The sequence below is a fragment of the Perca flavescens genome, chromosome 21 (assembly GCF_004354835.1).
Source record: "Perca flavescens isolate YP-PL-M2 chromosome 21, PFLA_1.0, whole genome shotgun sequence".
Lineage (NCBI taxonomy): Eukaryota > Metazoa > Chordata > Actinopteri > Perciformes > Percidae > Perca > Perca flavescens.
In genome coordinates this window covers 994,412-1,020,575 of record NC_041351.1, presented here as the reverse complement: position 1 = coordinate 1,020,575, position 26,164 = coordinate 994,412, and the positions used below count along the sequence as shown (strand labels likewise).

At 43.6% G+C, this 26,164-nt stretch overlaps 2 protein-coding genes across 2 annotated transcripts in view; one reads left to right on the top strand and one right to left on the bottom strand.

The window, feature by feature from the left end:
* The window catches only part of acta2 (actin alpha 2, smooth muscle), a 13,160-nt gene extending 9,924 nt beyond the window's left edge, over positions 1-3,236 (top strand). The window contains exons 8-9 of the mRNA XM_028568606.1: positions 1-176; positions 1,347-3,236. The exon at positions 1-176 is cut by the window's left edge and continues 6 nt beyond it. Of these exons, the coding sequence (XP_028424407.1) occupies positions 1-176; positions 1,347-1,490 (320 nt within the window). The 3' untranslated portion in view covers positions 1,491-3,236. The remainder of the gene's footprint in view (positions 177-1,346) is intronic.
* A 1,594-nt stretch (positions 3,237-4,830) lies between these two features.
* stambpl1 (STAM binding protein-like 1) lies at positions 4,831-19,637 on the bottom strand. Its single transcript, XM_028568603.1, has 12 exons — positions 19,325-19,637; positions 16,831-16,984; positions 13,953-14,170; positions 12,831-12,906; positions 11,389-11,484; positions 10,852-11,082; positions 10,105-10,255; positions 8,720-8,844; positions 8,506-8,643; positions 6,564-6,676; positions 6,001-6,100; positions 4,831-5,229 (listed from the first exon to the last, which is right to left on the bottom strand). The coding sequence occupies exons 2-12, from the start codon at positions 16,858-16,860 to the stop codon at positions 5,173-5,175; spliced, it is 1,335 nt and encodes a 444-aa protein (XP_028424404.1). The 5' UTR covers positions 16,861-16,984; positions 19,325-19,637; the 3' UTR covers positions 4,831-5,172.
* Between the last annotated feature and the right edge of the window lie 6,527 nt (positions 19,638-26,164).

The window sequence follows — 26,164 nt, the reverse complement described above, 5'->3', positions numbered from 1 at the left end:
AGTCAGCAGGGATCCACGAGACGACCTACAACAGCATCATGAAGTGTGACATCGACATCCGTAAAGACCTGTACGCCAACAACGTGCTGTCTGGGGGGACCACCATGTACCCCGGCATCGCCGACCGCATGCAGAAGGAGATCACCGCGCTGGCGCCCAGCACCATGAAGATCAAGGTCCGACACATGCAGCTCGCACTTACACATCACAACAGATTAGAAACCTGTCCACCATGATGCAACTTTTAGTTTTTAAAAGGCTTACTATGCAACTTTTCCAGCTTGGGTCCCCCGAGCTGTAGTTCCATGAGGCAACCAGTAGGGGGACCCGACCTGTAGTTCCACGAGGCAACCAGTAGGGGGACCCGAGCTGTAGTTCCACGAGGCAACCAGTAGGGGGACCCGAGCTGTAGTTCCACGAGGCAACCAGTAGGGGGACCCGAGCTGTAGTTCCACGAGGCAACCAGTAGGGGGACCCGACCTGTAGTTCCACGAGGCAACCAGTAGGGGGACCCGAGCTGTAGTTCCACGAGGCAACCAGTAGGGGGATCCGAGCTGTAGTTCCACGAGACAACAAGTAGGGGGACCCGAGCTGTAGTTCCACGAGGCAACCAGTAGGGGGACCCGACCTGTAGTTCCATGAGGCGACCAGTAGGGGGACCCGAGCTGTAGTTCCACGAGGCAACCAGTAGGGGGACCGGAGCTGTAGTTCCACGAGGCAACCTGCCTTCACGCGCCTTCCCACTGGCACTTGAAATCAGCTCCGTAATATGCAATACGACCCCAGCGGACGTCGTACTACACCGTTGAAAAGCGTCGAAAGCGAGTAGAACAAAAATGGCGGAGAGACTAGAAGGACTGATAAGTTCAAGATCAACCAAATTGTCAAAAAAAAACAACGTGGATGGTTCCCTACAACTATTGCTCCCCACAAGTTAAATAAATTATCAGTTCAGTACTTTCATTGAATTTGGGTGTTTTAGTCAATTTCATAGCATTTTGATTAAAGAAAATTGGAAAAGAACTTTCAAAAGAGTGACAAAAATGTCAAAAATAGCTTCAAAAATGTGGAAAAAAATACAGACAAGGGCTGATTTCTGATATTTTTTTGACGTTTTGGAGACTTTTATGTAAATTTATTTTAAATAGTACATTTTTTTTTTGACATTTTTACACATTTTTTAACGTTTAAAAAAAACAACATATTTCTTTAATGTTTTTGGTGTTTTTTTTCCAGCATTTTGACCCTTTATGTTGACTTATTCTCCCATCTGACATCATTTGATTGTTGGTTTTGGGGACCGGTGAAGTGTCTCCTGCTCTGAATTAACCTGCCCCCCCTTGCAGATCATCGCCCCCCCAGAGAGGAAGTACTCGGTGTGGATCGGTGGCTCCATCCTCGCCTCCCTCTCCACCTTCCAGCAGATGTGGATCAGCAAGCAGGAGTACGACGAGGCCGGGCCGTCTATCGTCCACCGCAAGTGCTTCTAGAAACCCCCGCAGACCCACCCACCCCCCCCCCACGCCATCTTACCCTAGCAACAACAGATCCCCAAAAAACACCTCTGCAGCAGAAAGCAACCCAGGGTCTCTGGTGTTTAGGAAGATGCTAAAGAAATGTTTTATTTTGAAAAGCTAAAAGTCAAAAGGGGAAGTGATGTCGCCAGGGCTTTAAATCAACGCTAGGGGTGCACGATAGGTCGGTTTTAATCTTCAACGTGAGATCAACTGGTGGCAGTTAACACATGGACACGTCATCTCTAAAGACACTCCCGCATTTATCGTGTTTATTCAAAGAAAATATCAGCTGTCGTTCAGTTTTTAGTGCTGCCTTTTATATTCAATCCAAAGTTAAATCTGTTAAATAAAAGAAAGTTAGAAATGATTTCCTGTCATTAGTTTTAAACTCAACAAGCAGTTTATTGTATTTTAGCAGCAGAACTGAGAACACTTTAATATCTGCTTATTTATCGCCATATTTAACAACGTTATGGTCTGTTTTTCTCGTAGCGTGCAGCTCTAGCTGAAAACACGCCAACCCAAGAAATGGGGGTAAAAACGGGAAACATTATAAAGTTATTAGCCAGTTTGTCCGGTGATGAATAAAGTGAATAACTCAGCATCTGTTTGGATCGGCCGGCTGCAGAAATGGTTCCAGATTGGTCTGTTTCCCGCCAAGAAATCTGGGCATTTTGTGTGTAATCTTTGTGGCCAACACTGCTCGTAGCTTTACATCTAATACTACATTTCCCATGAACACCAGCAACCCATAGGCTAAGTGTCAGCGCAGGGTATTGATTACGAGCTACGCTAAAACGGAGACGAAACGGTGGAGAACGGCGGGAAACAAATAGGATTGGGTACGTACGCAACCGGTAGGAATCGGACCGGGATAGAACGCAACTTTTGGTTCCTCATTTCGGTTCCACTTAATGTATGGACTGAAATATTTTCCCTCGGTCGCTCCAAAATGGACGTAGAAATCTCAACCTTTCTCTGTAGTCTACCGTTAGCTAGCTACCGTGAATGTAGGCGACTTTTAAAATGCCTTATTTCCCATCCGGGTTCACCAAAACAGACGTAAAAGCCTTTCTTTGATGTCATTTTTCAGTTTTTCAAGAATCGGTTCGGCAGTTAAGTTAGGAAAATAAACAAACTTTTACTAACTTTAAAATGTGTCAAAAGTGTCCGAAAACTGAAAGAAACATCGGAAGAAATGTTGAAACAAACGTCAAATTTTAAGCGACAAAAAACATCGAGGGAAATGTTGAAGAAAGCAACAAACAGTGGAAAAAAGGCGGGAAAACAGCAGAAAAAATGGCAGGAAACTAAACCAGAGCAGCTGAAAGTAAACAAACCATCGTGCAGCCAGCAGAGAATCTGATTGGCCAGTTAAGAGTCTGCGAGCTGTGTTGGCTAACGACCCAGAGAGCTGATTTAAAGCCCAGGATGTTGCCCCCCCACCCCCCCCCCCCCCCTGCTCACCTGAAAGCTGTGAATGTGGCTCTTTGTCCTCCATCTTTTAAACCTCCACTCCCTCTCTTCTCCCCTCCATCTGCCATGTTGGTTACGTTTGTTTTGATTTTTTTAAAGAATAAAAGCTTTGATGTTATGTGTTTCCCCCCTTATCTTCACGCAGCGTAATGATGATGTCACAGCTGTTGAACTCTGGGTAAAACCGGTCGAGTTGTGTGATGGAAGTGACAGAAAGACGAATAAAGAAGCTCTGAAACCAGATCTCTGCTCGGCTCTTTATTTCAAACGTTCACATTTACTACTTTATTTAGGGGCGTGTCTGAATGTTTTGGGGGTTTTTATGTGTCGACTTTTATGTAGCTCTTTTGAGCAGTTATTTTGTGATGTTTTTGATGTTTTTTTGTCGTTTTTTCTACGTAATTATTTTGTTTTCTTTCAAATGTTTTTGGGGAAATTTTTCTATATTTTTATACTTAGACTTACTTTTTATTTTGGGGTGTTGTCTGAATGTTTTTATGGGTCGACTTTTATGTAGCTCTTTTAAGCAGTTATTCTGCAATGTTTTTTGACGTTTTTTCTAGAGATGGCCCATACCATTTTTTGCTTCCCGATACACATTCTGATACCTGACCTTGCTACTATATCCCTGTATGGATGTGATCTATCTTTGTTGTCGGTCTGGCTCAGGTTAAACTCTCATGAAGAAACACAAACGACGAATGCCACAGAACTTTAACTTACTCTTTATTACGTGGTATTGGATCGGTGCATAAACTCCAGTACTTTCCGATACTGATAGCAGCGTTTTAGGCAGTATGTGCCAGTATACCAGTATCGGCTCCGATTGAGTTGCATATTAAACTGGACAGAATGGATGAAAAGAAATGGTTAATATTTATGCATCATTTTTTAATGTTAAACATATATGTGGAAGGCACAGTGACTCCTTAAGCTTAACTGTATGGCTACCATAGTTACCTATAGTAAGTTTATCTTAATGTGTAAATAATCTTTTTTCACATATAGGCCAATTTATCTTTGCTATTAAGATTTTGTATTCATATTAATGTATATTTTAAGACTTATTTTAATTTTTGAAATCTGAAACTTTCAAAAAATATATATATTTTCTACATCATTTGGCTGCACCCCCTGCACTAACTCTGAGGACCCCCCTCCCAGGGGTCCCGGACCGCCTGTTGAAGATCTCTGCACTAAGTTACATATTTTCTCTGAATGTTGCAGTGAGACAGAAACAGAAAGAAAACTCAGTTGGAGCAGCAGGCGGTGATTTATTACCAAAAAATAACACAGCAGCAGCGCACACACACACACACACACACACACACACACACACACACACACACACACACACACACACACACACACACACACACACACACACACACACACACACACACACAGTGTCTGATGTTGTGTTAAAGCAAAGCGAGCGAAGCCAAACGAACAGAGATATTAATGTTTAACCGACATTATGAGTTTAGACCCAAAAATACTTTCAGTTAAAAACAATATTATTAAAACCAAAAAGCTTATTACATTTAGTTTTGCACGATAAAAGAACACTAGGCTGTACAATGTACGTCCTACCTGATAGGTCACTTCGCAAAACAGACTAACGGTCAAAGAGAAACACTAAAGTTGTGTGTGTGATCGGTTAGAGATAGACTCTGACTGTTGTTGGTTTTCATAAGAAGGCACGCTGTCACACACACACACACACACACACACACACACACACACACACACACACACACACACACACACACACACACACACACACACACACACACACACACACACACACACACACACACACACACACACACACACACACACACACACACACCTGATTCACATTAGGGCTGCAGCTTATTCATCTTGGCTTCATAAAATGTCAGAAAACGGTGAAAAAAGTCCAAGCTGGTTTCTGTCATCAGCTCAAAGATCTTCAGAAGAACATGATATGATAGAATACCAGAGGCTGAAATCAGCTGTTCACAAAAACTCAGATTCATATCTACCTGCAGCCAGCAGCTGATCTCAAAAACAAACAAATATCACCAAAAAAACTTCAAGAACTCCCAGAAAACACACACACACACACACAGACACACACAGACAGACAGACAGACAGACAGAGAGGCAGTGTGTTCAGTTGCTTCTTCTCTTCGTGTCACCTGAGGTCCAGCAGGATGACCTTTGACTCCTTCACCACCGCATGCTTACACACCTGAGAGAGAGAGAGAGAGGGGGAGAGAGAGAGAGAGGGGGGCAGAGAGGGGGAGAGAGATTTCAGACCTCAACATGTAATTTATTAATATGCATTTGTGTCTAAACGACATATAAACATCTTTTCCTATTCTATGTTGTCTGGAAACGCTTCAAACACGCAGGCGTGAATCAAAAATAAACTTTTTCATTTAAAACGTTGACCCAGAAGAACGTGCACGAGGCCTCCTGGTGTCCTCGGGTTAAAGTTGACCCATTTTTTAAAAGTTTCTATAACAGAAATTTGGGTTTCTTTCAACCAAATTGTCAAAAAACACAAGGTGGATGGTTCACTACAACGCTCTTCACATGTAAAATAAATGATCAGCTCCCTCATTGTATTGAATCGGGTGAATTGGGTGTTTTAGTCAATTTTATGGCATTTGAAATGTTGAAAAAAGTGACAAAAATGTCAGAAAAAGTTTCAAAAACATCATAAACAACAAAAATGTCCCATAAAAAAGAGCAGAAAAGTACAGAAAAAAACATTGGGGAAACAGTGACATAAGAAATGGAAAAAAAAGCTTAAAAAATGCGAAAACAATTGACAAAATCATTGGGACCAAAATGTTAAGTTTTGACCCAGAAGGGAATCAAAATGAGCGTGGTGTGTTCAGGGACTACAATGAAGTTGAAAATTAGTGGTAAGAGAGGCAGAGAGCTCTGTGATTGGTCAGTGTGTGATGTCTCTCTGAGCCAATCACAGCCAGAGAAGAAGGAGAAAGGTTCTCACGCTGAAGAGAGGCGGCTCCTTGGAGTGAGGGTGGAAACCTTTGAGTCTGCAGCCGGAAACCTCCGACATCCCGGGACCGGTGAGCCTGAACACACCAGTGCTGGGGGGGGGGGCAGGGGGGTCAAAGATCAACAAGCCGACATCATTAATGCAAAGTTAAAATATTAATACATATCATCTGTAAGATTCACACTTCATTTATATTAAAAACAATAATTTTAATGTCTGAAAGAAGTCAATTATAACATTACACATCCTGAGTGTGTGTGTTTGTGTGTCTCTGTGTCAGTGTGTGTGTGCGAATGTGTGTGCATGCGTGTGTGCGTGCATGTGTGTGTGTGTCTCTGTGTCAGTGTGTGTGTACGAGTGTGTGCGTGCATGAATGTCTGTGTGTGTGTGCATGCGTGTGTGTGTGCATACGTGTCTGTGTCAGTATCAGTGTGTGTGCATGCGTATGTCTCTGTCAGTGTGTGTGTGTGTGTGTGTACGTGTGTTTGTGTGTGTGTCTTAGTGTGTGCGTGCTTGCGTGTGTGTCTCTGTGTTTCTGTGTGTGTGTGTCCTACTCGTTGTGTTTTGGGGCGCAGACGATGGCGATGGCCTCCGGCAGCATCAGCTGATAGGAGCAGTGAGTGTGGAGGTCGACGCTGGAGAGGAACGCCGTCTGAGTGGGATGAGTCTATACACACACACACACACACACACACACACACACACACACACACACACACACACACACACACACACACACACACACATTTTTTAAATGAAATAAAAACATGTGTATGGTATCAGAGTGAGACCTCCGTCTGTGTGTTCCTATCTGAGTTCTCTCTCTCTCCTCTCATCTGTTCATCGACACCAGGCACTGTTGCCATGGTGACGTCTGATCATGCAAATGAGCGGAAAGAGAAAGTACAAGGTCATCTTTCTGTGGATCCAAAACCTGAGCGCCCACTCTCCCTCTCTCTGAGGACCCTTCAGCTTTAACATTTTATTATTTAGTTGTGTGATCTGATTTTTATCAGACAACATAAACAGATAACTCCTCAGCACACTGTTGGTCAATTAATCAATTAATAAATCCACCAATCATGTGTTTAGGACTGCATCTACCGATTATTTTCATCATGTGTGGATCATGTTCTGGATGAATGGATGAGTTGTCTGGTCTCTAACATGTGGGATCATTGTTTCCTGAAGCCCAAGATGATGTCCTCAAATGTCAAATGTGTTTAAAGAGTACTTTAGTGCGTTTAGTGTTTTGGCCTGTGTTCCAGCATGCATTTAGCCTGTTTTATCCTGTTTCACTGGGGTTTAGCCTGTTTTAGAGTGGGTTTAGCCTGTTTAGTATGTGTGTTAGCCTGTGTTTTAGCGTGTTTAGCAATTATTTTAGCATGTGTTTTAGTGAGTTTATTAGCGTGTTTAGCGTGTGTTTGGCGTGTGTATTAGCCTGTGTTTTGGCATGCGTTTAACATTTATATTTCCGTGTGTTTGGCGTGTGTTAGTGAGGATCTAGCACGTGTTTGGCATGTTTTGGCACCTTTAGCATTTATATTTCCGTGTGTTTGGCATGTTTGACATGTGTTTGGCGTGTGTTTGGCGTGTGTTTGACGTGTGTTTGACGTGTGTTTGGCGTGTGTTTGACGTGTGTTTGGCGTGTGTTTGACATGTGTTTGACATGTGTTTGGCGTGTGAGTGAGTATCTAGCACGTGTTTGGCATGTTTGACATGTGTTTGGCGTGTGTTTGGCGTGTGTTTGGCGTGTGTTTGGCGTGTGTTTGACGTGTGTTTGACGTGTGTTTGACGTGTGTTTGACGTGTGTTTGACATGTGTTTGGCGTGTGTTAGTGAGTATTTAGCACGTGTTTGGCATGTTTTGGCACCTTTAGCATTTATATTTCCGTGTGTTTGGCATGTTTGACATGTGTTTGGCGTGTGTTTGGCGTGTGTTTGGCATGTGTTTGGCGTGTGTTTGACGTGTGTTTGGCGTGTGTTTGGCGTGTGTTTGGCGTGTGTTTGGCGTGTGTTTGGCATGTGTTTGACATGTGTTTGACGTGTGTTTGACGTGTGTTTGACGTGTGTTTGGCGTGTGTTTGGCGTGTGTTTGGCGTGTGTTTGACATGTGTTTGACATGTGTTTGGCATGTGTTTGACGTGTGTTTGACGTGTGTTTGGCGTGTGTTTGACATGTGTTTGACGTGTGTTTGGCGTGTGTTTGGCGTGTGTTTGGCGTGTGTTTGACGTGTGTTTGGCGTGTGTTTGACGTGTGTTTGGCGTGTGTTTGACGTGTGTTTGGCGTGTGTTTGACATGTGTTTGGCATGTGTTTGACGTGTGTTTGACGTGTGTTTGGCGTGTGTTTGGCGTGTGTTTGGCGTGTGTTTGACATGTGTTTGACGTGTGTTTGACGTGTGTTTGACGTGTGTTTGGCGTGTGTTTGACATGTGTTTGACATGTGTTTGGCATGTGTTTGACGTGTGTTTGACGTGTGTTTGGCGTGTAGCCGTACATGTATCCAGCCGAGAGTCAGCAGGTTCTGTTGGTCCTGGAAGCTGAACAGTTCCTCCACGTTCTCCATGTCGCAGAAGTCCGGCCCGGCTGACTGTTTGGGGATCACCACGTGAGTCAGCATGAGCTGGTCGTGGGCCTGCGGGCGAGAGACAGCGTTAGACAGCAGCTCGGCTGTGATTGGTCACTTCCCGTTGGCCCGTGGACGGTCTCACCAGTCGTCCACAGAGGACGCCACACGTCTCTATTCCCCTGGCGGTGTTGGAGTCCGCCAGCAGCAGGAAACGGTAGGTCAGGTCTCTGGGGATCACCACGCGCCTCAATCCCTCCACCCTCGGAGCTACACACACACACACACACACACACACACACACACACACACACACACACACACACACACACACACACACACACACACACACACACACACACACACACACACACACACACTTTGATTTGGTTTTATATACTGTATGTCCTTTAGTGATTCACATGAGTTCATTTCATTTTTGTCCAGAGAATGACCACCAAGGGCCATCCGCATCAGCTCCAGGAAGCATGAAACCCACTGTGGGCCTTAGCTGTATAACCCAGAGATTATGGTTGTCACATAGATTTATAAAGTTACCAGCCAATCAGCCAGATGTTTGTTAGATTTATAAAGTTACCAACCAATCAGCCAGATGTTTGTTAGATTTATAAAGTTACCAGCCAATCAGCCAGATGTTTGTTAGATTTATAAAGTTACCAACCAATCAGCCAGATGTTTGTTAGATTTATAAAGTTACCAGCCAATCAGCCAGATGTTTGTTAGATTTATAAAGTTACCAACCAATCAGCCAGATGTTTGTTAGATTTATAAAGTTACCAACCAATCAGCCAGATGTTTGTTAGATTTATAAAGTTACCAGCCAATCAGCCAGATGTTTGTTAGATTTATAAAGTTACCAACCAATCAGCCAGATGTTTGTTAGATTTATAAAGTTACCAGCCAATCAGCCAGATGTTTGTTAGATTTATAAAGTTACCAACCAATCAGCCAGATGTTTGTTAGATTTATAAAGTTACCAGCCAATCAGCCAGATGTTTGTTAGATTTATAAAGTTACCAGCCAATCAGCCAGATGTTTGTTAGATTTATAAAGTTACCAACCAATCAGCCAGATGTTTGTTAGATTTATAAAGTTACCAGCCAATCAGCCAGATGTTTGTTAGATTTATAAAGTTACCAACCAATCAGCCACATGTTTGTTAGATTTATAAAGTTACCAACCAATCAGCCACATGTTTGTTAGATTTATAAAGTTACAATGTGTGTGTGTATGCGTGTATGTATGTGTGTGTGTGTGTGTGTGTGTGTGTGTGTGTGTGTGTGTGTGTGTGTGTGTGTGTGTGTGTGTGTGTGTGTGTGTGTGTGTGTGTGTGTGTGTGTGTGTGTGTGTGTGTGTGTGTGTGTGTTGTGTGTGTGTGTGTGTGTGTCTCTGTGTGTCTGTGTGTGTGTGTGTGTGTGTGTGTGTGTGTGTGTGTGTCTGTCTGTGTGTGTATGTGTGTGTGTGTGTGTGTGTGTGTGTGTGTGTGTGTGTGTGTGTGTGTGTACTCACTGTGTACTCCAGCCAGCGTAGCGGCCGGTTGGCTGACGGGGGCTGGCTGTCTGTTCCTGTTAGAATCCGCCCCCTGGGGTCGTACCCTCTCTCTGATTGGCTGCTTTGACACACCGGAGCCGTCCATCACCTCAGGCACTTTGATCTCCACCTGAAGGAGAAACACGTTGGAGTTGCGGCTTCAATAACACACACACACACACACACACACACACACACACACACACACACACACACACACACACACACACACACACACACACACACACACACACACACACACACACACACACACACACACACACACCTCCCTGAGATATTATAACTACTAACTACATGATGCTAGTGTTACCTTAGTTTAAATGAAGGATTAACATTACCTATTTGTGATATTAAATTAGAACACGTTCAGTAACTGTGAATATTGTAAACTACGTTTTTTATCTGTGAAAAACTCATAAATTGAAAAAAAAAAAAAGACACAAATGTTGAAAAAAGCTCAGAAATAAAAATAAATAAAAAAGAGCCTCAAAAGAATCTCCAAAAAGAAAATGAGAAACATTTTGAAAATGTTTCTCCAAAACATCAAAAAACCCAGACAAAACCATACAAAATGTTGAAAGAAGTGCCAAAAACAGAAAACTTAACATCCAAACGCTGCCCAAAAGTCTTTATGGTCACATTCGTCCAAAGATGGCTGCCGTACCTACGTATATTTATCAATCTAACAGTGTTGCCTAATGTTACCTTTGGCTCCGCCTCCCCTGCTCTCCGATTGGCCAGTTCCTGGCGTCTCAGCTGGTCCTCGAAGTATTGAAACTGCTGCGATTGGATCTGCAGACGTCTCAGAGCGGCGACACGCTGCCGCTCCTGCTCCAGCAGCAGGCCCCGCCTCCTGTCCTCCTCGCCCAATAGGGAGAGCCGCTGCAGCTGCAGGCCACACCCCTCCACCGCCGCCACCGCCGCGGCCGCCTCGCTCTGAGGAAACAGTTAGTCACATGACCAGATCTGATGCGTGTTTGTGTTACAGCTGCAAAGATGAATGGATTAGTTATCAACTATTAAAATAATCTCCAATAGTCTGATAATACACACACACACACACACACACACACCTCACACACACACACACACACACACACACACACACACACACACACACACACACACACACACACACACACACACACACACACACACACACACACACACACACACACACACACTCTCACACACACACACACACACACACACACACACACGATAACCTAGCGTGAAGCTAACCTGGGCTCTGAGGTACTCGCTGTGCTCCCTGCTGTATTTCTCCTGAAGACGTTTCTTCAACTCGTCTTTTCGAGGAAAAGCCACTTCCTGAACTTTCTATAGACGCACAGACAGAGAATACATTTTAGTAGTAATACTACAACATATTAGTACTAATACTACAACTACCGCTGCAGAGTTATATACGTAACACACAGGTATCAGCCCATCAGTTCACATATCTGAACCGCATCGGCAAGGAAGAAATGGTATCGGAACATCTCTACAATAATGCATATTAATATTAATAATAATTGGTGCCGTCAAAAGATTAAAATATTTAAATCACATTAATGTCATAGTTAACTCGCAATTAATTGCACATTTTTATCTATTCTAAATGTCCCTTGATTTGTTTTTATCCCATTATTTTTTTGTCATTTTAATGCTCTTATCAACATGGAAAAGTGGATTGGCTTGCTTTGTGCTTTTGTGTGCTCGGCCATCAGCTGTGTGCTCGGCCGTCAGCTGTGTGTTTGACCATCAGCTGTGTGCTCGGCCATCAGCTGTGTGTTTGACCATCAGCTGTGTGCTCGGCCATCAGCTGTGTGTTTGACCATCAGCTGTGTGTTTGACCATCAGCTGTGTGCTCGGCCATCAGCTGTGTGCTCGGCCATCAGCTGTGTGTTTGACCATCAGCTGTGTGTTTGACCATCAGCTGTGTATTTGACCATCAGCTGTGTGTTTGACCATCAGCTGTGTGTTTGACCATCAGCTGTGTGTTTGACCATCAGCTGTGTGTTTGACCATCAGCTGTGTATTTGACCATCAGCTGTGTGTTTGACCATCAGCTGTGTGTTTGACCATCAGCTGTGTGTTTGACCATCAGCTGTGTGCTTGACCATCAGCTGTGTATTTGACCATCAGCTGTGTGCTCGGCCATCAGCTGTGTATTTGACCATCAGCTGTGTGTTTGGCCATCAAGTGGTATTTCAGTCTGGACGTGCTGTGATGATAGTTCAGTTTACAACCACCAAACACACACACACAGATCGCTTTGGTCTGGTCAGTGGAACCATTCGGCAACTTTTTAAAAGTAAACTTTCCTTTCAGAATCTTATTGGCGTCTCACGCTCGCTGTCCACTCAGAAGGTAGCGTTAGCCTACTAGCTACTCTCTGGCCGGCTCCGAGCCCAAACCAGTGTGTGTGGCGTGCCTGTTGTTGTGTTTCCGGTCTAGCTAGATCCGGTGTGGTAGTTGTAGTTTTTCTAACGTTACTAGTTGTTGCAGCAGCATGTGAAAAAACTGCAAAGATTGCACGGCCAAAAAGAACGTTAATCTTGCGATAAAAAAACTTGATGCCGTTAATAACACGCTTAACGGACAGCACTAATATATATATATATATATATATATATATTTTTTTATATTAATAATAATAATAATGATGGAGGTGCTGTTACCTTCATGATGAGCTGCTTCTCCGAGATGCTGCACTGCTGGTAGTCCCTGTGAGCCGGCAACTTCTCTACAAACAGACTGGACACAGCAACACAGCAACATGAGCAACTTCTCTACAAATGTTCTGACTTTATAACAAAAGAAATAATGCATGAGCAAATATTTTAAATTTGACGGAAACATATACATACATATATATATACATATGTATATGTATATATATATATATACATATATTTATTTATATTTTCTGACTTTTTTTCTCAAAACAGACTTTTATACTCATAATATTGACATTTTTCCTAAAATATTCAAACCGAATCTTAAACAACTTTCTCTCTCAAAATGTTTTTACTTTTTTTTAAAAGACTTAAAATATTCCATCTTTTATTCTGTGAAAGTCTCTGTGAGCAGGAATCTTCTTATTATTACTATACATCAGAGCAACAGAAAGAAAATCTTTTATTCTAAAAAAATACTTTTAAAAATATTCCAACTTTCTTTCTCCAATATTATAAAGTTTTTACAAATCTTCCAACTTGTTCCCTTCAAAATAACTGTTCTGTGTGAGAGCTGGACATCTCCACCCACCCACCCACACACGCACACACCCACACACCCACACACGCACACACGCACACACCCACACACACACACACACCCACACACACACACACACACACACACACACCCACCCACGCACACACCCCACACCCACCCACCCACCCACCCACCCACACACCCACCACCCACCCACCCACCCACCCACCCACCCACCCACCCACCCACCCACACACACCCACACACACACACACACACACACACACACACACACACACACACACACACACACACACACACACACACACACACACACACACACACACACACACACACACACACACACACACACACACACACACACACACACACACACACACACACAGACAGACAGACACACACAGACACACACACACACACACACACACACACACACACACACACACACACACACACACACACACACACACACACACACACACACACACACACACACACACACACACACACACACACACAGCAACATGCATCACCAGTCCCGAGTGTTTAGTGTATGGTCTTACGTGATGAACTTGGTGTAGAGCACGTAGGCGTTCTCCAGGCTGCCCTCGTCGTGGTAAACCGCCGCCATGCGCTCCATCTCCACGCCGGAGCGGAGGTAGCGTCTGGGCGCCACGTCCTCGCTGATCTCCACGCTGCAGCCCATCTTCCCCAGCGCTCGCACTCGCTCCGCCGCCGGCAGAGACACATCGGTGTAGTCAGGGTCTGCTGCCAGCTTCTTCTACACACACAAGAGTCTGTATCACTATCTTTGTGGGGACTTGTCATTGACAAAATGCATTCCCTAGCCCCTTACCCTAACCTTAACCATCACAACTAAATGCCTAACCTTAACCCTTACCCTAACCTTAACCATCACAACTAAATGTCTAACCTTAACCCTTACCCTAACCTTAACCATCACAACTAAATGCCTAACCTTAACCCTTACCCTCACCTTAACCATCACAACTAAATGCCTAACCTTAACCCTTACCCTAACCTTAACCATCACAACTAAATGTCTAACCTTAACCCTTACCCTAACCTTAACCATCACAACTAAATGCCTAACCTTAACCCTTACTCTAACCTTAACCATCACAACTAAATGCCTAATCTTAACCCTAACCATAACCTAATTCTAACCCTAATCCTGAAACCAAGTCTTAACCCTCAAACAGCCCTTTAACCTCGTGGGGACCAGCATTTTGGTCCACACGAGGCTGTGTAGACCCCACAGGGATACTGTAGTCCCCAGTTTTTGGACCCCACGAATATAGTAAAACACACACACACACACACACACACACACACACACACACACACACACACACACACACACACACACACACACACACACACACACACACACACACACACACACACACACACACACACACACACACATCCCTTTACTTTAATGAAGCCTTTAAAGCCAGGAAAAGACAACACTTAAGCCTTTTACAATATTACGATTTCCAAAATCTAAGACAATATCTAGTCTCATATCACGATATCGATATAATATCGATATATTGCCCAGCCCTAGGTCAGGCCAATCACATCGTGTATATAGTGGGTGGGCGGGGCTTATGACTGCTGCTGGTGAACAGAGGTCTTCTGGAAGACTTGGAGTTCAGCTTTTCTTTGAGAAAAGAACAAAGAACGGCACTGAAGTCATTCTTAAAAAAGGAAGATGTGTTCGGAGTTTAAAGTTTAATCTATCAGCTAGCGTTGCTCTGATTGGTTGGAGCGCTATCCTATTGGAGCAGAGGGAATCTGAAAGACACCCGTTGATCCCGCAACTGTTTATCCCGAAGTTTCTTTCCCGAAATTCAACCTTGGTGCAGAATTACAGCCACTAGAGCCAGTCCCACAATGACCTTTCCTTAGGATGAGAGGCGCAAGGTGGAGGGTGGGGGTGTGGCCTTGACCAACTGTCACTTTGCTCGTTTGAAAGCCATAATCTCTCTCTCTCTCTCTCTCTCTCTCTCCCTCTCTCTCTCTCTCTCTCTCTCTCTCTATCTCTCTCTCTCTCTCTCTCTCTCTCTCTCTCCCCTCTCTATCTCTGTCTCTCTGACTCTCTCTCTCTCTCTGTCTCTCTCTCTCTATCTCTGACTCTCTCTCTCTCTCTCTCTCTCTCTCTCTCTCTCTCTCTCTCTCTCTCTCTCTCTCTCTCTCTCTCTCTCTCTCTCTCTCTCTCTCTCTCTCTCTCTCTCTCTCTCTCTCTCTCTCTCTCTCTCTCTCTCTCTCTATCTCTCTCTCTCTCTCTCTCTCTCTCTCTCTCTCTCTCTCTCTCTCTCTCTCTCTCTCTCTCTCTCTCTCTCTCTCTCTCTCTCTCTCTCTCTCTCTCTCTCTCTCTCTCTCTCTCTCTCTCTCTCTCTCTCTCTCTCCCTCTCTATCTCTGTCTCTCTGACTCTCTCTCTCTCTCTCTCTCTCTCTCTCTCTCTCTCTCTCTCTGCGGGCAAAGCAGAGAAAGGGGAGGTAACCTTTCTTCTTATGACCTCATAAGGAGGAGATTCCTGATTGGTCCATCTGAGCTTTCATTTTCTCAAAGGCAGAGCAGGATACCCAGGGCTCGGTTTACACTTATCACCATTTCTAGCCACTGGGGGCCATAGGCAGGCTGGGGGGCCATAGGCAGGCCGGGGGCATAGGCAGGCTGGGGGCATAGGCAGGCTGGGGGCCATAGGCAGGCCGGGGGCATAGGCAGGCTGGGGGCATAGGCAGGCTGGGGGCCATAGGCAGGCTGGGGGCCATAGGCAGGCCGGGGGCATAGGCAGGCTGGGGGCCATAGGCAGGCTGGGGGGCCATAGGCAGGCCGGGGGGGCATAGGCAGGCTGGGGGGGCATAGGCAGGCTGGGGGGCCATAGGCAGGCTGGGGGGCCATAGGCAGGCCGGGGGGGCATAGGCAGGCTGGGGGCATAGGCAGGCTGGGGGCCATAGGCAGGCTGGGGGGGCATAGGCAGGCTGGGGGGCCATAGGCAGGCTGGGGGGGCATAGGCAGGCTGGGGGGCCATAGGCAGGCTGGGGGGGCATAGGCAGGCTGGGGGGCATAGGCAGGCTGGGGGAACTCATATTAATGTTAAAAAACCTCATAAAGTTACATTTTCATGCCATGGGACTTTTAAAAGATAACATCCCATCATTAACATCACATTAACATGTGTTATAGCTGAGCTGTGTTCAGACAGGAAACTGAGATTTACATGCTTGCTGGGAGCCTGAATGCAGTGTTTGTTACGCATCTCCATGACATGAGAGGTGGACAAACACTCCTCTGTTCATTCACGCTTTCACTCACTCATTCATTCACTCTTTCACTCACTCATTCATTCATTCATGAGAAGAAGCAGAAGGAAAGACCGAGGAAACTGAAACAATGTCACAATTACTCACCAGAGTATTTAAGCTGAAGCCTTGTTCCATGGTGTGTGTGTGTGTGTGTGTGTGTGTGTGTGTGTGTGTGTGTGTGTGTGTGTGTGTGTGTGTGTCACAGGCTCTGCTCGGCCCACGGTCGGCTCGTCCATCTGCCACCTCCCATGATGCTTCACTGCAGGGAGACAAAAACAAGAAAACAACAACAACAACACATCAAATCAAGGAACAGTTTGAACTCGGTGTGTGCGGCGGCAGTTAGCATGGCGGCTAAAGCTAACAGTCAGTTTGCTCCACAGTTACCACGACAACTGGTAACTTACCCCCCCCCTCACCCCACAGTGAGTCATCTGCTTTAAAGACCAGAGGAGAAATGCCGGCACATAACAAACGGCTCTGATTCATCACCAACGCCGTCTGCTGCAGCCAGCCGGCGTTTGTAGAGGCTGTCGCCACGGCAACAGGTGCATCCAGACCAGAGAGCACAGCAACAAAAAGAGAGAACGAGAGAGAGAGAGAGAGAGGGACTGACTCTAATGAAGGGGTTAAAGGGGAATTATTAGTCTATCACCAAACTCCACCAGACTCCATGTAAATAATCAGGACTTATCATCATAAAACACACTTCATTCAAAGTGGACAGAAACTAAATAAAACTACCAAAAGCCGTCTTGGTTCATCTTTCCACTGTTCCAACAATCACCACTCTGGTTTGGTTGAAATAAACCCTTAATTCACCCATTTACATGTGGAGATATGCTGGCTCTATACACGCTAAAAGTCCTGATTATTTACATGGAGTCTGGTGGAGATATGCTGGCTCTATACACGCTAAAAGTCCTGATTATTTACATGGAGTCTGGTGGAGATATGCTGGCTCTATACACGCTAAAAGTCCTGATTATTTACATGGAGTCTGGTGGAGATATGCTGGCTCTATACACGCTAAAAGTCCTGATTATTTACATGGAGTCTGGTGGAGATATGATGGCTCTATACACGCTAAAAGTCCTGATTATTTACATGGAGTCTGGTGGAGATATGCTGGCTCTATACACGCTAAAAGTCCTGATTATTTACATGGAGTCTGGTGGAGATGTGCTGGCTCTATACACGCTAAAAGTCCGGATTATTTACATGGAGTGTGGTGGAGATATGCTGGCTCTATACACACTAAAAGTCCTGATTATTTACATGGAGTCTGGTGGAGATATGCTGGCTCTATACACGCTAAAAGTAGTGATTATTTACATGGAGTCTGGTGGAGATATGCTGGCTCTATACACACTAAAAGTCCTGATTATTTACATGGAGTCTGGTGGATTTGGTGGATGGGTCAAACAAACACAGGGCTTTCACCCAGGAGATTGGGGTTCAGGTCCCATTTGAAAAGAAAAGGAAACAGAGAGTTTAGGGAACAAACGGAGCTCCGTCACGTTCTGCGTCCCGTGGTCACCTTCAGGAAGTGAAGTCACGTCTGATTTGAACCCAACCCTCCATCTTTTTATCAACTTATCTCAGTAGTTTTGGTGTCAGACTCTCGGGTTGTGCAGAGTGAGATCTCTGTGTATGTGAGGACATCTTTGGCTGCTGAAGTTCACTTTAAGGCTGCAACTGGCCCAATAAACACACGCACACACACACACGCACACACACACACACACACACACACAGGAACACACATACACAAAGACACACACAAAGACACACACACACATACATGCACGCATACACAGACACCCACATGCATGCAAACACACATGCACGCATGCATGCACGCACACACCTACACAAAGACACACACACAGACACACACAGAGATATACACACACACACACACACACACACCAATAAACACATTGCTAAAGGTTGTGACATAAATAGTAAATGTCTGAAGACTCTCAGAGATTTATTGTGATGATTAGATAACACCTGCAGCACGCCAGGAGAGTTTCAGGAGAGTTTCAGGTGTGTGTATGTGCACAGTGTGTGTGTGTGTGTGCACAGTGTGTGTGTGTGTGTGTGTGTGCACAGTGTGTGTGAGTTTCAGGTGTGTGAGTTTCAGGAACAACCTGCTTGTCTACATTCATGACCTTTGACCTCCTTCACCTGTTTACCTGCTGAACAGGAAACAGAGAGGAGCCCTGAGGACTGGTGGTCCTGTAGACCTGCTGACTATCATTCTGGACTCTGATGAGAACTGGAATAAGAAAATCTGCAGATTTTGTCTGGATATGAGACAGACAGACAGACAGACAGGCAGAGAGAGAGACAGACAGAGAGAGAGAGACACACACACATACACATAGAGAGAGAGAGAGAGGCAGACAGAAAGGCAGAGAGACAGACAGGCAGAGAGAGAGAGAGAGAGAGAGACAGACAGACAGACACACACGCAGAGCGCGAGAGAGAGAGAGAGAGGGGCAGACAGACAGGCAGAGAGAGAGACAGACAGAAAGAAGAAAAGAAAAAGACAGAAAAGAGTAAATCTGCAGCCGGAAGTGAAGTGATTTACCGGTGTGTTGTCGGTTTTGTGTCCACCACGAGCTGTCGGCATCACTGTCACACGTGCAGGTGAGCTGGCAGGGTAACCCGGGTTACACCCGGTCCGTTCGCACCTGCAGTCAGACCCGGGACTGAAGCCAGCCTCAGTTTGAACCCTGACAGGTCCTGAGAGAGAAGAAAGTGCTGATAAAATGGCTGAAAGGCTCCGGAGATGCTCCAACAGCTCAACCACACCGAGAGGAGAGACGGGGGAGATCAGAGATCCTCTCTGCAAGAGGAGCGCTCACTCACTGCTTCCGGGTTTACGGGAGGGGGGTGTTGACTGTGCGCATGCGCTTCATTGCCTCCAAAGAGAGGAATCCAACGGTAGAGATGTCTCACTCTGACGCAGGAAAATATCATTAAAATATACCGTAAAGGGATTTAAATAAGGACAGAGAATGCAGAGGAAATAATTACTGGGATATATATTAATAAAAATAGGTAATTTAACACCAGATCATCAACACAAAGAAGCAACGTTTACAGATTAAATAAATTCATATAATAATTTAAATATTACAGCATTAAACAAATATTCTGAAGATCTGACTTTAACTAGGATCACATTAATACACAAAAAGTATTACAAATGATACAAAAAGACACAAAAAGATGCCAAATACCCCACAAGAATGCACAAAAAAACACACAAAAATACACATTAAGTATTAAAAAGATATAAAATATGATACAACAATCACACAAGAAGGGAGACATAAAAATGCGCACAAAATAACAAAAAGATGCAAAATACACCACAAGAATACATAAAAACACAAAAAAATAACAGAAATCACATAAGAACACACAAAAAACATAGAAAAATATGCAAAATTTTTAAATATAGAAAGGAATAAAATACCCCCCAAGAATACACAAAAAAAAAACCAAATAAACCCGTGATTGTAGTGAGAGGAGATCTGACCTGAGATCAGTTTGTCAGTTCAAGTCCTGAATTTTCTTTGTGTCATAAAAGCTGGAATTAAAATGTTGAAAATGTTTAAGATGCAACAGTTTGATTGGTATTAAAAGAGAATGATGTCACCATGATTCCAGCGATCTGATTGGTCATTAGTTAGACTTTAAAGTGATCCATGTTTAACTGATAATAATCTGCTTCATGAAGAGAACTGTGTCTCCATCTGCTGGACTCTCAGCATCTTTACTCTTCTGATTTATTTAATGTGTGACAGCAGTAACTGCTAGAATTTATTTCTCATTTTATTTCATTTTATTTCATTTAATAATTTTTTTATTAATGGATTTTTATTGAATTTCTTATTGTCTTTATTTAATCTATTTATTGTAATTTTATAATTTATTTTATTTGGTCATATTTAATTTAATTTAATTTATTATTTTAGTATAACTTATTTAATTTATTTTAATTTTAATGTAATCTAATTATGTAAAAAAGGAATTGTTCACTTTATTTTGAAAAACAAACAAATTTTAGTGAAATTAATACTCAGTGATCAAAAAGCAGAAAGTATGAAGGAGACAGATTTGAACTTCTTTTGCCTTTCAGAACCGGCCTGATGACATCACAGGTACTGATGACATCACAGGTACTGATGACATCACTCTGGAACTTGGGACAACAGGAACTTGGGATACCAGGAATTTAGGGAAACAGAGGTTTTGGAACTTGGGGTAACATGGTGGAGTCTGGGTTTGTCCAATGATCTTCCTCCTCATCTGTATGATTCTGTTGAGGGGAACTTTGTTCAACTGAGTCAGGGAACCAAACCATGCCAATAAGCTGAAGGTGAGGGTGGATTGGATGAAACTGTTATGAAATGACTGGAGTGTTGACTTGTTGACCATTTTAAAAATAGTGTGATGTAATGATGACATATTTCCACTAGATGTCGGTGAAGTAACAGGATATTCTGTGTTTTTCAAGTTGTCTCTCATGTCAAATATCTCGGTATCATCCTTGACTCCGCCTTGTCTTTCAAAAAACAAGTGAAAAAAGTAATGCGAATAACTAAATAAAATCCAGCCAATTTTAGGTATATAAGACGCTGCCAACAAGTTCAGCAGCAACATTATATTTGGATTCAATGATCACCACCTATCTATTATATTGTATGACAAGCTTTAGGAAGGATGGCTTTTTTGCAAGTATAGAAAATGGTAATTTGCAATTTGCATAGCTCTTTGAGTAGCCCAAATGTTCAATGTACATTTGTCTTTTAATTGTTTTAACCCTGTGCTTGTTGTGTGTCTCTGTTGTAACTCCTGCAGCAATTTTTCCCAGTGTCCAAAACTAATGTCTCCTTGGGGAGACTAATAAAGACACTTTGACTTTGAAGCTGGACGCAAGCAGAAGATACAACCCTTAAGCCTGTTCTCTCTCTGTGTATAAACAGGCCCTCAAAGTGCTTGACAGAAAACACAATACTTATCACCATTGTAAAAGTCTTAACAAATATGCCATCCTTAGTTATAATCTAATCAAATACAATGACACCTGCCTAATGTTCAAGATCCTGAATGGCAAAGCTCCTACACCACTCAATACTTTTATTAAAGGTCCAATATGTAATATTTGTACTGTAATAAATCCAAAGATGACACCAATGCCTCATCAGATATTAAGGAAACATGTTAAACTGAAATTCTATATTTTCTGACAACAATGCTAATGTCAGTATTTTTTCTTTTTGAAATTTACATTCCGTGACGTGATTTATGTTTATGGTTTGATCTGTGTGTGTGTGTGTGTGTGTGTGTGTGTGTGTGTGTGTGTGTGTGTGTGTGTTATCAACGGCCCAGTTTGACAGCCAGGCCGGGTTGCCAGATATATACCTGTAAACACGTAAACCCAGCTCGCTACAGCTGTAACGGTAGTACAGCCATGAAAGCAGCAAACAAACAAACAGGACCAACGGAGATAGATTCTACATGACATAAAAAAAAGAAAACAGCATGTTTCTAACAGTTGCGTGACCAGAGACGTAACAACCCCCTGGTAAATATTGGAGATGTATTTGAAAGATGGAGACAGCTTAGATCCCAAAAGGATGCAGAGTTGGCTTATTTTCTCCTGAACAGGTAAGCATTAGCTCCACGCTAATTTATCACAGCTACTAGGGATGGACATTTTTTGTCATTTCAACATTTGTGTACTCACATTGAATTATATAGCTAGAGTACCCGAGTTGGTTACTCGTAAAAACAATTGAGCCATAGCCAGTAAAGTGATCCCGACTGGTCCTGGCTAACGCCGCCATGCTAACCCTGCTAACTGTTAACGACCAGGCAAGCAGCCCATGGCTGTTTACGTGTAGCTAGTTCAGCAGCTGGAGCCGACAACGGTGAGTTATTTTAAGCCACGAGAGGGGGGCTGTAAATCGGAAAGAGAGGACTGTGAGTTCGCAGTGTGTTTAGCGATTGTTGCCGTAATTCTAAGCCAATGAAGTGTGTTCCGTCGGCAAGGTAGTGGTATTTTTAGCGTTTTGTATTGTAATTCTAAGCCGAGGAAGTGTGCCTGACTGGCGTGTGGAGAGGACAGTGAGGTTGTTGTGTTTTTAGCGGTTCATACTGTAATTTTAAGCTGAAAAAGTGTGTCTGTCAGTTGGTTACAGAGCTCTGCGTGAGCACAGGCTTTTATGACTGTCAATATAGCCAGCATCTAACGTTAGCTACTCCGCTGTGCTGTGGAGTAATGTCTGGCTATGTGAGACTAGCATCTACCGTTAGCTACTCCGCTGTGCTGTGGAGTAATGTCTGGCTATGTGAGACTAGCATCTACCGTTAGCTACTCCGCTGTGCTGTGGAGTAATGTCTGGCTATGTGAGACTAGCATCTAACGTTAGCTACTCCGCTGTGCTGTGGAGTAATGTCTGGCTATGTGAGACTAGCATCTACCGTTAGCTACTCCGCTGTGCTGTGGAGTAATGTCTGGCTATGTGAGACTAGCATCTACCGTTAGCTACTCCGCTGTGCTGTGGAGTAATGTCTGGCTATGTGAGACTAGCATCTAACGTTAGCTACTCCGCTGTGCTGTGGAGTAATGTCTGGCTATGTGAGACTAGCATCTACCGTTAGCTACTCCGCTGTGCTGTGGAGTAATGTCTGGCTATGTGAGACTAGCATCTACCGTTAGCTACTCCGCTGTGCTGTGGAGTAATGTCTGGCTATGTGAGACTAGCATCTACCGTTAGCTACTCCGCTGTGCTGTGGAGTAATGTCTGGCTATGTGAGACTAGCATCTAACGTTAGCTACTCCGCTGTGCTGTGGAGTAATGTCTGGCTATGTGAGACTAGCATCTACCGTTAGCTACTCCGCTGTGCTGTGGAGTAATGTCTGGCTATGTGAGACTAGCATCTACCGTTAGCTACTCCGCTGTGCTGTGGAGTAATGTCTGGCTATGTGAGACTAGCATCTACCGTTAGCTACTCCGCTGTGCTGTGGAGTAATGTCTGGCTATGTGAGACTAGCATCTAACGTTAGCTACTCCGCTGTGCTGTGGAGTAATGTCTGGCTATGTGAGACTAGCATCTAACGTTAGCTACTCCGCTGTGCTGTGGAGTAATGTCTGGCTATGTGAGACTAGCATCTACCGTTAGCTACTCCGCTGTGCTGTGGAGTAATGTCTGGCTATGTGAGACTAGCATCTAACGTTAGCTACTCCGCTGTGCTGTGGAGTAATGTCTGGCTATGTGAGACTAGCATCTAACGTTAGCTACTCCGCTGTGCTGTGGAGTAATGTCTGGCTATGTGAGACTAGCATCTAACGTTAGCTACTCGGCTGTGCTGTGGAGTAATGTCTGGCTATGTGAGACTAGCATCTACCGTTAGCTACTCGGCTGTGCTGTGGAGTAATGTCTGGCTATGTGAGACTAGCATCTAACGTTAGCTACTCTGCTGTGCTGTGGAGTAATGTCTGGCTATGTGAGACTAGCATCTACCGTTAGCTACTCCGCTGTGCTGTGGAGTAATGTCTGGCTATGTGAGACTAGCATCTACCGTTAGCTACTCCGCTGTGCTGTGGAGTAATGTCTGGCTATGTGAGACTAGCATCTAACGTTAGCTACTCTGCTGTGCTGTGGAGTAATGTCTGGCTATGTGAGACTAGCATCTACCGTTAGCTACTCCGCTGTGCTGTGGAGTAATGGCTGGCTATGTGAGACTAGCGTTAGCAACATTGTTGTGAATGCTACTGTCTCAGCCTGGCAACCTCCGTGAACTTGGAGTCTGGGCAGGAGGGGGCGGGGGAGACGACTCTCCAGTATTTTGAATTGGTAGTGCAGTAACTATTTTAACCGCTAGCTGCCAGTATTACACACAATATTACATATTGCACCTTTAACCCTCATGTTGACTTCCCGTTGACCGTGCAACTTTTTGTTTTTCTGGGTCAAAATGTAAAATTAAAACATATTTTTTTCAACGTTTTGTTATTTTATTTTTTAAATTACACTTTTGTCACTTTTCTCAATGTTTTTGTCACTTTTTTCCACGTTAGATATATACAGTATGTCACTTTCTGCATTTTTCCCATGTTTTTTTAAAGTTTTTTTAACAAAAATATTTTAAAATGCAATGCTATTAACTAAAACAGTAACATTCATTTAAAGTAGTGAGCTGATCATTTGTTTTACTTGTGCAGAGCGTTGTAGGGAACCATCCATGTTATTTCTTTTGACAATTTGGTTGAAAGAAACCCAAATTTATGAGATAGAAACTTTTTGAAAATGGTTAGAGCCTCTGATAGGTGGAACAAGAAACTGCCCCACCTACCATAACTTCACACAGAGTCTCAAGGCCTGACTCTTGGAAACTCAGACTTGTGAACATTTTTAATCTCCTGGTCATTTTATATTATTGTTGATATCACTGCTGACCTGCTGCTAATATGTTTGATGTTTGATATCTTGCCCGGTGTCAAATATAGCCCACTCTGCATTCATTGGGTATGTATGAAAGGTTACTTGTATTTTAACTATTTTACCATCTTATTAACCTGTGCTGTATTAACACCTCCCTCATGAGTGATGTAGCCTATTTCATCTTTTTATTACTGCTTGTTACTGCTTTGCATGGTTGAACGGTGAAAGATGATGGCTCAGGTCTGTGTTGCTTGGCTGTGTTCTGATTCTTGCATGGCTTCTTAAACTGAATGCAGATACTGTTGATGTGTAACTGTGCTAACGTCTTGCTGCTTCCTGTAGCTCTGCATGGCTTACTGAGAAGGCTCAGTTGTTGCTCTAGCTGTCTGTGTGGAGTCTTGGTGACTTCTGTCTGTATAGTATAACCTGTACTAATGTCTTGGTGACTTCTGTCTGTGTAGTATAACCTGTACTAATGTCTTATTGACTTCTGTCTGTATAGTATAACCTGTACTAATGTCTTGTTGACTTCTCTCTGTTTAGTATAACCTGTACTAATGTCTTATTGACTTCTGTCTGTATAGTATAACCTGTACTAATGTCTTGTTGACTTCTCTCTGTTTAGTATAACCTGTACTAATGTCTTGTTGACTTCTGTCTGAATAGTATAACCTGTACTAATGTCTTGTTGACTTCTGTCTGTATAGTATAACATTTGCTAATGTCTTGCTCTTTCCTGTTGCTCTGGTCTAAAATCATCTGGCCAAAGGACTACAGTTGAAAATTAGCCGGCTGGCTAACACTGGTACATTTACATAAATGTTAATGTGTGTTGTCCTTTATAAAATAAAGAATAAGAATAAGCTGAAGGTGAGGGTGGATTGGATGAAACAGTTATGAAATGACTGTAGTATTGACTTGTTGACCTTTCTAAAGATGGTGTGATGTAATAACAACATATGTCCAC